Genomic DNA, 15,447 nt, shown 5'->3' on the forward strand with positions numbered 1-15,447 from the left:
ATGTATAATGGTTAGTTTAATTTGTAACAATAAACATTCGGGTCGAGTCATATTATCCAGGTCAATTTGAATTACGGGTCATGCTCGAATCCTTAGATCAATGTTGAGTTGAGCACAGACCAAATTATTCTAGTGAGATCATTCAAATTGAGCCTATTTTACCCGGTCAATCCTGCAATAATTGCCTCTAGATGACTAGATATTTTACTTGTAGCCTCGGCGATAGAACAAAGAAATGAAGGTTGGTAGTTTGGTACATGATAGACAATAGACAAGTAAACATGCACACAGAAATACGTAACTACTACGAGTAGTATGCTTTTATGCATGCTTTGTCAGAAGAAGAGACCAATGCTACTATTTTACATGTGAAATTTCTCAAGATATTACAAGTGTCCCATAACTATAGAATTTCCTTGGGTAAACATGTTTATAATAAGGAACCATGATATGTGGCACATTATCAATTGACACTTATTATCTAGCCAAGAAAAAATATCTTTAGTCAACAATTGACAAGCTTGGATGTTGACATGTAATGCTTCTTTAGTTGTATACTTGTATGGTTGTTTGTTAAGTCATCAACTTTGCAATTTCTATGCAAAATGGCAAGTATCTTTGATTATCATGGTTGGTTTGACTGAAAATATTGATCTTTTCAATGTTTCTAGTTGGAGTAGTATTTATGTTTTAGATGGCTATTCATGATTTGAAGGAAGGAAAATGTATATGGTTAATTACAGTGGATTACTTTTAGCTGGAGTTGTTCATGGACGGAAAACGGTTAGGCCCATCCTGTCTGACCCGTTAACAAAGCGGGTTTGGACAATATATTTTCCAAAATTAAGAAAAGCCTAGCCCACGAACCAATCCAAAACTCGCAAGTCCGCATGTCTATAGGCCAAAAATATCATGCTAGCCAGTCCCGCATTTAACCACCTCTACTTTTAGCACAATGATAGATTAATATTGATAGATTGTTAATTTTCTTTGTGAAATGAGGTAAGTTTTTCTTTTTTAAAATATGTCAACCAATATGCTAGCCTAAGCAACATGTTGCAAAACGACATTATATATTGACCCAAAATATACTATTTTGATGTGTTATTTACCAAACACCAAAATTGTCATATTAATTGGTCAAACATTCTAAAAACCTTGAATATATGTCAAAGTCTTACAATATGTCGTTTACAAAATATCCTTTTAATTGCTTTATTAGAAGCCAAGAGAAATAGAAGGAAAAAAGAATGTCGGTTCATCTAATTTTGAAGTTTGGTAATAACACCTTACCTCCGTGAAAAGGATCCTTCATATTTTGTCCATCTCTTAAATGTACCCAACAGATGATCACCAAAGACATATTCTCGAAAATTTTATCTATGAAAAAGCTAAATAAAAAAACAAATGAACTAGTATAATGAATCTATTTTATAAAGCAGCTATTTCACCTGCCGTAAGATATTTGCTCTCACACCCTATAATAAAGAAAAAAATGAAAATGAACCATTCAACTATTTCACTCCAATAACCTAAGTCATTGTGTTAATTGAATAAATGAAAGGTGTAACATAAATAAGATGATGAATAAGTTTTTATGTAACATGAGATCAACTGAAGTAAAAAAATTAACAAAAATACTGTAAGATTGATCATAATACTAGACTACTAGTCATGACTCACCACCAACAAAATGTTTATTGTGGGTATTTTAAAGATCGTCTTTTCTTATGGCCTTAAGCAACTTATTACGACAAATTTTACTTGTTGGACTACATTTAAACGCAAATCTTAAATATCACGCACCTCTTTTACCTTACGTTTACGAGTTAAATTGGCTAACATTTGCATGTTTATGTTAACATTTATTAAACACAAACACAAATAGTATGGCCATAAGCTGATCACCAAACAACTAAGAGAAAAATAACACCAATCACAAACCTCCAAGAAACCAAATTTGATGAACTACCTTCCAGTCTTCCACATTGTACTCTTAACAATCTTTTTCTCTTATTCAAAAAAAAAAAAGACTTTACGTTTGGTACAATCATAATAACAATAATCAGTACAGTACGTTACAACTTACAACCCGTCTCAATTATTTGCGATTTTGCATGATTAAACTACATTATCAGCTGTACAATAAAAAACGAAAATGATCGACCTTATATAAGGGCAGGTGACACCGTGAAAGACTGATAGGGCAGTATTGAAACTCGGTGTCACCCAATAACGTCATTTCATTTTCCTAAAAAGAATAATATGTCAAAAAAGTGACTTTGATTAATATTTTTCTGGATTGACTAATCAGAAAGATATTTTTAATTTCTCTTATGAACAGACCAATCTACCAAACCTCCTAAGTTCAACTACTATTATACTAATGTTGTCTTTGCTTCCCTTAGCTATTGCTAACTCTACTAGCAATGCAGCCGCGATTTCCGCTCTGGTGCTTCTTTTGCATTTCTCGTCCATTACCTCGTGCGATTTCCGTCGTATTTTTCCTGTTAGACATCGACGAACTACGTTACAGGCAACTTCGTTTGTGATCACGTCCCATAGACCGTCGCTTGCTAGAATCAAAAATTCATCGGCCTCCGTTCTTTCGCTTATCGTGATTTCAGGTGTCGATGACACGTATGGCTTTAGATAGTGATCACCTGTGACAAAACTCGTAAATATTAGTACCTTTATTTTAAATGACTTATTATTTGGTCAATTTAGTATCAGGTCATTTTCAGGTAAGTTGATACAAAGGAGATTAATTGAAAAATGCAACACGGCGACCGTGCATTTATACTTTTTACAAGACATAAAATTTAAGGAGTAGTAACTAAATCGATGTAGCGGATAGTTTTACGTAAAAAATGCATACCTATAGATCTCGAAGTAGCCAGAACTCCGAGGACTCGATGCCCGTTCCAATTGATAACTCGACCACCGGCAGCTTCAATTCTCGCTAACTCATCCGGCCTATCAGGCTAACAAAAAAAACGGTTCAATGTTAGCATTCAACACTCGGACATGTGTAATGAGTACAACAAAAGCAATTAAAAGCGTCCGTCCGTCGTGTCGGAACGCGGGGACCGCATCAGCAAAGTCATAACTAATAGCTAGATATGTAACAAATGGAACATGCAAGCCGGTAATTGTTTGATAATACGCGTCGAACGATACATGGTTGAGTCTCTTAAATGAAAGGGACAAGAGACTAGATTGCATAAAATCTTTCTTGTTATATTCTTCAAGGAATTGGGACCAATTGACATTATTGAATGATCTTATATGACAAATACCATACCAATCCATTTTGATGACGACGACGACAACAATAACAACAACTAGTTATGTAAATCAGGCTCTTGTCTTAGGCCCCGTTTTAAGGGGCCGATGATGTAATTGTCTATTATAGAGTTATGAATGAATGCAAGTGAATCCGTGAATGTGATTAATTGTGCAACGGATTATTAGCATCCACGAAAAATGATCAAATCGACTGAATTCTTAGTACTAACAACATGGGTTTTATCGGTTGATCAATCGGATTATGCATTTCAAGACAAAAGATCACCCTGAACAGCTATTTTAGCTTGTGATGAAAAGTGACTTGTGACATGTCATGACCATCTCGCAATTTTGACATTATTTTACTCGGTTGTGACTTCTGATACGTCACAAGCTTAACCACTTTATATTGATCAACATATAACCAATAGATTGTAGATCGATCAAAAAAAATAATGATCATATCTCCCTAGAGGATCTTATCGTGTTTATATATTCCTTTTACGACATCAAATCATAGAAAATTCCTCACAAAATCCACATCTTTAGAGATCTAAGATTAGCCACTTTTATATTCTAAGAGGTGTGATCTATAAGCATTCACACAACTATTAAACGCAATTAAATTACAAACTCGGCATAACTTTACCCGCTAAGTTATAAGTTTATAACTAAGTTTTCTTTATTTGTGTTGATAGAAAGGCACCAATAATTGCCATTTTCATGTGACAAGCTGCCTAATTGTTGGTCACAGTCTTACGTGTTTTCTTTAGAGAATACAATCATACAGTACTATATTATGTGTTATGTTCGCATAACTTTCCATCTGATTTAGGTTGAAACCTTACCAAATAACGTGTTTTTTTAGATCAGATGTACTTTCTGTTGGTTAAATATTCCATCATCACCGTTTCGCTTCATAATATTATCAAAAATTCTTGTTTAAAACGGTACACCTATAATCGGTTTTAATTTAAAACCGTCCAAGACCTTATTGTAATTACGAAGTATCATAGAATAACACCAAATATGGACTAGACTAGATCTAATATATGGAGTACTCTCTTTGTTCCATTTAGTTATATATACCAAGTACGTTGTTTCAAATACGACGTATTTAGAAACAAATACTCCGTACAATCTAATGAAACATAGAAAGTATCTAAAAAAGGCTCTATGGTTTAGAAACAATTCTCTACAATTGTTTCAAGGGCCGTCGAATGAATTTAAGAGGCCTTGCTACGGTTCTAAGGACTATTTGAATACACTAACATAGCGAATATTAATGGTGACGGGTTTCAAACCTAAAATATCAAACGTTAAAAAAAAAATAATAATAATAATAATACTCAAACTCAGTACCATCCAGTAACGTCAAAATTGTTACCTTATGATCAAACGACAACGGAACAGCAACACCAGCACGACAAATAACCGCTCTCGAATCGCCACAATTAGCAACAACAACAACATCCTCATTAACAACCGCAACAACAACCGTCGATCCAACAGTCATCTCTTCAACTTCCTCTATCCTTCCACCACCAACACCAACTTCTTTATCCATCCTCTCAAAACACCTTTCAAACGCCTCCTCCCACTGCCACGTGTCCGTTTCTCCCATCTCTTCCGACAATATCACGTGCATCCTGTCTTTACACGCTTCCGCCACGTGACTACCACCGTGTCCATCGTATACTCCGAAGAAATCGTATTTATTACGGTAACCTCGTTGTACTGTTACTGTATCCTCCATTTCTCGCCTTCTCCCCATCACGGATACCGTCGCGTGTGCCCCGCACGTGGTTGTGGGGCCTGCTTCTTTCATCATGGTGTTATATACGACGTCGTTTTGGAGTTGTTGTTCTTTGCATGTGGATTTTAGTTTGTTGATTTCTAGTCTCTTTCGACGCGCAGTTTTGGTGTTTTGTGGGTCGATGGTTGTCGTTGAGGAAGACGAGATTAGCTCCGGTTGTGTGAGTTCTCTTACTAGTGTCATCATATCATGTAAAACGATTAGTCTTGCTTATAACCGTGGTAAGTTACGACGAAAGATTAAGATTAAGAGATGATTAAGATGATTATAATTAAGAAATTAAGAAATATAAGGAAGGTAGGAGTAATGGTGATGATGATGATAATGTAGGTAGTGGGAAAATGTTTTTGATACCAGCGTTACACGTTCATTTATATAGGAATTATTATGGAGGATTGGTGGGGATAGAACGTCAGCCGTTCGATGCATGTCATAACTATATGCCAAATCATACTTATTTATTTATTTGTTAAGTATTTTATAAGACGGTTTTATAATACTGATGTTACTCGATAGAGAGAAATTTTGGTTTAGGTCTCTTTTAGAGTAATTTTGTGAAAGTCTATTATGACCGTTAAATTTCTTGTATGTGTGATTTGTAAGCTATTATAATTCACAAATGCCATTAATGTGCATGTAAAATTTCCATGGGTGGACCTTTTTATTTGAAAATGTGTATCCATTTACATAAAAATTAACTAAAATAAAGTATTAGTGATTAAATAATCACTCCGAACAATTTTTAAAATGTTGATGAGATATTACTTTTATTTAACGATTTTTGTACTAAGGCTCTGTTTGGCAATGTATTTCAGGTATTTTATTTTGGCAAAGTAACTTATTTGACCAAAAATTCAGATACCTTATTTTTTGTGCAAGCGTTTAACAAGTAGCTTATTTAACCAAATTAGCAACTTGAAATGAAATGTTAACTAGAGTAGCATTTGAGAAATAATGTACCTGATTTGATTTGATTTTATCTTCCTTTTTTACCTCTTTAATCTATACTTTTTGTGATTAAATAATTATCATATCCTTTTTCGTCATTTTACCAAAATCAGTTACCTTTTCAGTTAATTTCTCAACCATTTTTTTATATAATGAGTTACCTTATCGGCTCCTAATTCTCAGCTGCATTGTCAGTTACATTTTCAGGTTTCTGTTAGTTTTTCAGTTTTCAGCTAATTTTACCAAACAAAGCCTAATAGTTTCACCAAGTTCCGTTCATATATTAATTTTTGTGATATAACTAGTTTTAAACTCGTGCAAAAAATGCACGGGTCGTAATAACAGGTGTTATTATTGATACATGATCATATAAATGAGTGTTATTAAATGTGCAATGCCGTAACATTATAAATAAGCCCATAATTCAAGATTTGATGTAATATGATTTCATAATTTCAGTAACAGTCTTTTCATTTTGATAATATAATACGGTTTTTTATCATTAACGTAACTAACCTACATATAACGTATGTATAATTTAAAGTAAAAAACAGTTTTCATCTACGACAATGGTTTTCATCATTAATGTAATTAAAATAATCGATTCAATCTATCAGTCGCTGCTTCGAACCACTATCACGAGGATATCACCCTGGTTGGAGTCCGGGAACAATGCACATAAGTTGTATATATGAGTAGTATTTTTTTTCAAAATGTGCTTTTCCAAAGCATGAGAGTGTATACGTAGTCTATATCTAAATAGTTGATAGTTGGCCGTTACTAATATAATTTGGGGCACTTAAGCTTTGCTATAATTATCGATTAGGTTCCCCAAACAACAGCTCCCCTTTAAGTTTAGAATTGTTAATGTTATCTCCAAATTAAATGATCAAACCGCCTTTACTAACTAATAAGTTTGCATTTACATCCGTTTTTACAATTACATTAGTGTAAAACTCTCTTACGGAGTAACCTATTTTCTACGAATTTTTTTTATCTACCTCTACTATATTGTTTATGTTTACGAAAATTTAAAAAATGTCATATCAATATATTTTGTTGTTAAAATGTTCAAAACTAATATATACTGTATTTGTGACGGTGGAATATAATAGTCATACTGATTTTTTTTATTTACACAATGAATTTAACTACTAATTTTGGATGATTAATCAATATGCATTGTTCACATTTTATTTGTTCAGGTTAGAAGTAGGAGGACGATTATTTGAAAATTTTATTAATTTTTCGTAATTGTAATTTATTAATGTGTAATTGTATAATGTATGATTTTGTGTAAATGTAATCTTAATTAAATAAGATTAAGATGGTAAAGAAGAGGGTAATTAATTATTTAGAGATCATGGCGGTCCCCACGTAAGGAAAAAAAAAAGAAAAAGAAAAAAAGTTGTAGCAGCCAATAGGAATTCTTTAAAGAATCCATCTTTTATACTATGTAGATTTTAATCAACAATTTTGGATAACACTAATAAATAATAAATGAATACTACTTCAATACTTTTTTTAATTATTAACAAAAAATGTATAGTTGAAGCTTGTTGTGAAATATAGAGTAGAGAGAATTATGGAGAGAAGGTAGAGAGAAAGTAAGGGAGACAAAACTGTATTCTTATTCCATTATAAGGGGTATATATACAAATACAATGGGTAGAGTTTCCATAAGATGATACACTCTAGAATATTCTAAGATATGGACATCCATATAATATTATACTATAATATTTCATAACACTCCCCCTTGGATGTCCATCACTGAAGAAGATGCCTCGTTAAAAACCTTCTTAGAAAACCTCGTGGGAAAAATACTAGTGAAGGAAAAGAGTACACTAATCTTTAAACACGCATAACAAGCTGCCTCGTTAAAACCTTTCCATGGAAAACCCAGTGGGACAAAACCATGGCTAAGGAAAAAGAGTACAGCGCGTGCTACTCCCCCTGATAATTACACAACTTTATAAATGTTGAAATGATTCATGCTTTGACATAACTTCTCGATTGTTGAAGTAGTATCTATTGTGGTTGATAAACTTGAATCTTCAATCAATAGAAATCCATGACAGCTTCGATATCATCTTTCTTTGAGAACTCACAGTCCGGATATAGTCATTTCATAATAACTCTTGGATCTTCATTTCAAAATAATACTTCCGTAATAGTGATATAGTTTCTCCTCAATAAACGACATGCCATTATATGTCTGAAACAATTGTCATCTCAACAATCACGATGACATGACTATAGCGTATATGCGCTTATAGTGCTACCTCGTTAAAAACCTTGCTAGGAAAAACCCATTGGGACAAAAAACCTAGTCGAAGGGAAAAAGAGTGTAGCCATATCATTTCTTAATTCCCTGTATTAAGGAAAATCAATCTGATAATTTTTGAATAAATCATCTAATTCCTTTGAGCGATTTTCTTTGCTAAACCATATATGTATGGATTGACATTTTCCATTGTAGATTTTCACTACATTATTCTAATCGTTATGGTACTTCTGGACCATAAACTAATTTCACATGTTTAGCAAAAAGCTCATTCAATATGCTCAAACTTCAGGTTGAGACAATAACTTTTCAAATAAACTCTATAGGAGTTTTGATGTTCCATTTTGGAACTAATCACGATATCTTTCAATCGTATAGTAGAGGTTTATATATCATGAGTTTTCAATAACTCAATTGATCAACCATTAGCAATTGATGATCATTTATAAGAGGCTCCTACAAGGAGCTATCCTCATAGGAGTAAAATATATTTCTCCTTTCCATCATTATCCATTCAAAATTATATATTATGAAACATGTGCATGCATATGATATGAAACTAAGTTCTAAATAACATATTCTAATAACAATGCAATAATAATGTATATATTAAAACTAAGATGCAATAATGAACTTACTCTCTATATGCACATGATGATGACTCAAAATGCAAACTGTACAGTTTTCTTTCCAATATTCATAATTTGGATTGACTTCAGGTCAATAAGTGGACTTCTAGTCCATGAGCTCATTTATAATCATTGATTATATGTCGACAATCAAAATGGACTTAAATTTACGATCCCTATTTATAAAGTCCATAAAATATCGCGCGCAAATGTATGTAGGTTCCATATATAAATATATCGATGTAATTTCATCACCTCTTGATGATATCAGTACTGTTTATTGATATCTGAATCTGAATATGTATGTGGTACCATTATATTCATTTAAGCCATCTATTATCCTTCAGATATCGTGTCACTTCAGGGACACTTCAAATATAGCAATTATATGTCACACCAACTGCTTGAACTTGCTATTTCACATCCATTGGAACCGTCAATTCATCTTGACTTTTATTATAATACACTTCAAGTGTATATACTTGTATTATTCTGGTAAAACATATGGTTATATCAAATTCAAAAACCTCTACTCAATGAATTTAACGTATAACCTTCTCTGAACTTTTGGTTCAATATGGGGATCAATTTTTATTTTTTATTTTTACCAGCTTTAACTCACATTTCTCCCCCTAAGGTGGTAAAAACTATAACCAATATATAGTCCAAATATTTATCATAACCACCTTAAATCTCAATTTCTCATATCATCGATGAGAATTTATATGGGCCTCTTTGTACAATAACAAAATATTCCTGGAAGAAATGTATAATGCAGTTGGATTTTTAATGTGCTGATTTACAATGCCCAATTTAAGAGATCAACGATTTTATATAAAAATCTGAATGTGATTTTTAATCACAGGAACTACTCAATCTTTATGTGACTACAAGTCACACAATATAATGTCAATCCATACACGAACATTTAAGTTCTTTATTCAATATCGAGTAGTTTAGATCTCCAACATCTTATATACTCAATCGTAGTATAGTGTCTTGTCTTTAATAAAATTTCTACACGAGAAAATTTTAGCACTTATCTGTTCTTGAAGATAAACTCAACATTTATCAAAACGGGTATAGTAAGAACCCGGATGGCTTTAATTTGTCACATCTGAATCATTTCATGTCAACTTTCTTAGTTTGCCAAAACTACACGGCAATCTTTAATAAGAATTGGATGTATCTCAATAATTTCACTTATTACATGCCATAATTTAGTTGACTATATTCATCATGCTAATCTTTTAGCAATACTTGTATCAGTAAATCTCATTAAAAATTTATATCCGGCCAGATAAATGATGTGACATCTGACATACGACACAATAAGTGTCTCATATATGTAAGCAAGACTCATCAATATTCCAATAGGGAATATATTACTCTTTGAGTATTTTCATATGACCAACAATTGTAATTGTCAACATATACAATGATGACATATGCATGCTTATCACAACGCATGTTTCAATGTGCTATATAGCATGATAATACATGTAAGTTGATAATTTCAACTTACGAATCAATTATTCCCTTCAAGCATGAGAGATGATTCAACAACTTTCAAATTAGTTGTATTTTTCGACCATTTACTTCACAATATATAATATGTTGGTCACATTATCACTCTTGTTTCAAATGTGAAGCGATGTCCACTTCTAGTGGGAATACCAGTGTTTTAAAATAAACACATAAACCATGAAAATATCCATATGCTCATACTTAACCACTGCTTGTGGTATACTTTCATACTTTTATTAGATGAGTAAAACAATGCCATATTATTCTCGGGGAATAATGGCCTCTAATCAAATTTATTATGTAATGTGTCAATAAGACTACATTACTTCAATGAAAGATAAAATAATTTCATCCTCAAAACATGATATCTCATTCGCTTCAGAGAATGTTTTGAATCGGTTTGATATGATTCTGAATTTTTCAGAATTGTCGCATAATTTGCAGACATTCATGTATGAACACCGAGTTCATTCTTAATATTGATACTCAAAATCATACTCACTATATGGAATGTGAGAATTTATAAACACTGTAAACTTCAAGTCACAGTTTCAATATCCGCAAAAATTATGAACAACAGGTCATAATTCAATATATGTAAACATTATGAACTTTGGTCATAGTGTGAATATCAAAATTTCAGCGCGTATATCATTTTTTCTTTTCTCATATCAAACTCTTGCATGTACGAGTCTCATATTCTCACAATACTTTTCATGGGATATTCACTTTCATGAGATATTTTCATTTCTTTCAATGAACTAATTTGGCTCAATAAGGCCACATGATTAAGCTCAATTAGGGCTTCTTTATTTCGCTTATCATTAAGCTCAATTTAGGCTCAATTAAGGCCGCAATATTAGGCTTGTCATAACGCCATATTCTCGATCTCTGCTACAGACAGAGTCTTTATGAGATGTCACATTCACTTAAAAGAATGGATCAAATTTAATATCTCATTATACTGCTCAACTTCAGGTGAACAAGAATCAAGTCGCAAATAAATTTGCCTTTCATAAAGACCGCTTTAAATTGAACAGCGGTTCATATATTATAGTTGTGGACTTCTAGCCACTAACATTTACACGTGGACTTCTGACCACTTATACTTATACAATATGAATATATTGTACTGATGAGACGGTGTTAAATTATTACACACCTTTATAACTTTGAACTTCAGGTATAGTTCATCTTTCACATAAATAATTGTAGCTGTGGTTAAATACCGAATACATATAAAGAATGATTAATGACTTGCAATAGATGTCTGTCGTCTGATACATGGATTTATGATTATTGATTGAACGTTGTCCACATGATTTGTTCATGTTTCATACTTGCAATAGTAAACAACAAAGATAATCAACTTAAAGACCAACATCAACTAAGAACCTACAAATAGTCTTATCACGCAAGTAATGAAAACTTATAATTTGTTTTTCAAGAATCAAGCAACCATGAATATTAACAAATAAGTCAGACTTAGAACATCATAAAAAAAAAAAAAAACTTCTTAATTTGTTTCTCTCAAAAGTGTAGCTGTTTGTTAATGATGACGAATAATAAATAAATCATACTCCGTCCGTCCCGGTTTATAGTATGGGTCATAGTATGTTAACAATAAATAAAGTAGAATGTTTTACGTTGAACAGAAACGGCATTGTAGCACTTCACAATTTGTGGTGTACGTATAGGAGAATAATTGTTAAACCCTTAATTAAAATCCATTCACATTAATTATAGCTAGATGACATTGTCGCAATTTACATGTAAGATCAATCCTTTAACGAAATTGTAGTTCATTCACAATTTTTAGAAAATTCAAGAAGCAATTTTTAGAAAATTCAAGAAGCAATATTAAACAAGGATTGATAACTTCCCTTTTACCTGGTAGGTTTTTAGCAATAAGAAGATAAACATGGCATTGAAATCTTTAATTATGAATCAACCTGCAATTGCGTGCCGATTTCAAGATGAATTAATTAAGATTAGAGACTCGTGCTGATAACGTGTTGTGAAATATAGAGTAGAGAGAATTATGGAGAGAAGGTAGAGAGAAAGTAAGGGAGACAAAACTGTATTCTTATTCCATTATAAGGGGTATATATACAAATACAATGGGTAGAGTTTCCATAAGATGATACACTCTAGAATATTCTAAGATATGGACATCCATATAATATTATACTATAATATTTCATAACAAAGCTCTAATATTTGAACTCCACAAAATCTACTAATTAAGTCTTTTAAATTAAGGAGATTTAATCAATCTTATGATACTTTCATCATTTTATTTTATTTTCTATTTTAAAAATTGTGCAATATTCTAACCTGCTAAATTAAAATTCAATTACTTATAATAAATTAAAAATTTTAATCTCCTTTATTTATACTCTCCTTGTTTCAATCTTTTTTTACTCGTAAGCAAATAATTGAAACGGAGGAAGTAACGCAGAAAATAAAGAAAAAGATTGTGACTATTGGATGCGGCGGTCACTGCTGGGGAAACGAACCACAACAGCTGGAAAATAGAGGAACATCACGTGGACGGTCAAGATTGAAAGACGAAACACGTGGATATAAGATCTAAGGGTGCAATGATATGGAAGGAGAAAAGTGTGGGTCCCTGGTAGATATTGTGGGTTTATAACGTGGCGTTGCGGTAGTCGTGAGGATCTTTTGCTTTTCCTTACTTTCGTTAGGTTAGACGAGGTGGGAAGATCTACTACCACTTTCCACTATTCTTTGGTAATTTTTTAACCAAAGTGGGTAAAAATGTAAATTTAGAAGAAATTTTTGTTTAAGTTATTGGTTTTCTTTTAGATATTAAAAAATTATTAATTGTCTGGTTTACTAGAGTGAATTAGTAGAGTGAATGGTCAATTTTGTGGTGGTGTTAATTGTTAAATACCGTTCTTTTTTACTTAACTAGTTCTAATTCCGTGCAAAAAATGCACGGGTTTGCGTAATATTACTCTCAGGTAATATAATTTAATATATAAGGATAAAATTATGTTGCAGATTATACTAATGATAAAATTATGTTACATTATACTAATATACTAAGGGTTGAGTTAATATTTTTTTATTCTTAAAACTTTCATATTTTTTTATTCTTAAAAATTCGACATATATATAATGTACTCTCTCCAATTCAGTTGTTTTTAAAAAATTTAATTCTCACAAATTATGAACAACTTTACAAAATAAAATTTATGGTGGTCATTGGTATATTAAGTGTCTTTTATCCGTATTTTACGAACTTGCTAATTTTTGTGTGAATCTTCCTCTCATTATGTGTAGGGATGTTTGATTAAAATACCCTTTATAAAAAATATAAAATATAAAAAATAAAAAATAACTATATTGAGTTATAAAATATAACTTATATTGAGTTATAAAATATAACTTAAATATTTTATTTTATACAATAGTATACAATTATAAAAATGGCAAAGGAAGAGGATATATTTTTTATGTTAATATTAAATCAATGACATTTCTCTTTTAAAATTCGTGGTTAATAAATTTTTTTTTAAATCGTTGTTCAAAGATGATAGTAAAGAATATTAGTAAGGCAAAAAAAAATTGAAGATAAAAAATGATGCCAGATTAAGAGTGTTAGCCATGCAAAAGTATGTTATTCAAAGGAGTCTTGTAATGATGGACTCATGGTTAGATTGAAATAGTAGAAGTGACGGGTATCATCCTAGTTGATGTACAGAGTATTATAAATGATAGTGTATTATGTACAAAAATAAAATAAAAAAATGATAGTGTATTATTTGTAAATTTTTAACGTTTAATGAATGAATTGTGTAATTGTAGAAATATGAAGTTAGAAATAGAAATGTTACAATTAATTAAAGATCCTAAATTAAGGAGCACTACTTTTTGAGATAGAAAAGTCTTCCTTTTTCCCTAAAATGAAGGGGCCAATGAAAAGGCTTAAAAAAACCTAGCTTTTATATTAGGTAGATTGTAACTTATTTTACTTTAATTTAGCAATTTTCAGTGTAGTCCAACTCGATTTTAGCTCATCTCTTCACAAGTTAACTCTTATTTCAGTTATATGTAATTCAACCTAGTTTCATTCAATTCAATTAAGCTCCTTTTAGTTGAAAAGAACCCGGCCATACTTAATGTTGTTCGTAAATCTACTCTATTACGTATGGAGTACAAAATTTTATATGGAAAATAAGAAGAATATTTAATTGTTTTTCTTATATAGTGAGTGGCAAAAGTAGTTTTCACTTCAAAATCTTTCGTTTAAGAAATGGAGGTCCATTATATATTAATGGTTCGGATAAAAACTATGACCCCGATCAGATGATTGTAGATTTACTTGAAAATGAAAAGGTCAATTATTTAAATTGAAATATATAATTTCAAGAGATGAAATGTAGAAAAGAGAAATGGAGATGAGACTATGAATGTCGAATTGTCAAGGCTTCATTTGTTACTTTTTAAGGAAAGAGGAATTCTAAAATAACCATTTTATTTGATCCAATCATTTATTTACCTTTAATTAAATATTTCTCATAAGAATAAAAATAAACAAATGATTTACCTGAAGAAAATTATAAAGCAATTATCTTAGGTGTCTTATTATTGTTGTCAATTAGAATTTTGATAAGTCAATTAAAATGGCGCGATTGAACTGACTGATATAAATAAATAAAATCTTAAGTCATACAATTATGCTTATTTTAGCCGATTTAATAATAGGATTTTATGATCCCGTACTATGTGATTCAGTTTTGAAATAGTAATGCGAGAACTTCTAATGACATTTTGGAATGCAAATTTCTTGTAATTCGTAAAAAATATCATTAAGAAAATTGATACATTCAATCAAACAAACATACAATAATATAAATAAAATTTAAGAATTTACGGGTATTATTTAAGATCGAGATTGAACACCAAATTACACTTTTTAAATC

At 31.2% G+C, this 15,447-nt stretch overlaps 2 protein-coding genes across 2 annotated transcripts in view; both read right to left on the reverse strand.

The window, feature by feature from the left end:
• LOC141606451 (glutamate synthase 1 [NADH], chloroplastic-like) overlaps nt 1-15,447 on the reverse strand; it is a 261,024-nt gene that overhangs the window by 186,201 nt on the left and 59,376 nt on the right. The window lies entirely within an intron of this gene.
• LOC141606449 (putative protein phosphatase 2C 8) lies at nt 2,044-5,450 on the reverse strand. The gene is made up of 3 exons (XM_074425577.1): nt 4,676-5,450; nt 2,879-2,984; nt 2,044-2,663 (listed from the first exon to the last, which is right to left on the reverse strand). The coding sequence occupies exons 1-3, from the start codon at nt 5,288-5,290 to the stop codon at nt 2,335-2,337; spliced, it is 1,050 nt and encodes a 349-aa protein (XP_074281678.1). The 5' UTR covers nt 5,291-5,450; the 3' UTR covers nt 2,044-2,334.

The sequence above is a fragment of the Silene latifolia genome, chromosome 10 (assembly GCF_048544455.1).
Source record: "Silene latifolia isolate original U9 population chromosome 10, ASM4854445v1, whole genome shotgun sequence".
NCBI lineage: Eukaryota > Viridiplantae > Streptophyta > Magnoliopsida > Caryophyllales > Caryophyllaceae > Silene > Silene latifolia.

Coding starts and splice junctions, on each gene's coding strand:
- LOC141606449 (XM_074425577.1), bottom strand. CDS start 5,290: ATGATGACACTAGTAAGAGAACTCACACAACCGGAGCTAATCTCGTCT. Junction 2,985..4,675: donor CGTTGTCGTTTGATCATAAG/GTAACAATTTTG, acceptor TTTTTTTGTTAG/CCTGATAGGCCGGATGAGTT. Junction 2,664..2,878: donor GGCTACTTCGAGATCTATAG/GTATGCATTTTT, acceptor GTTTTGTCACAG/GTGATCACTATCTAAAGCCA.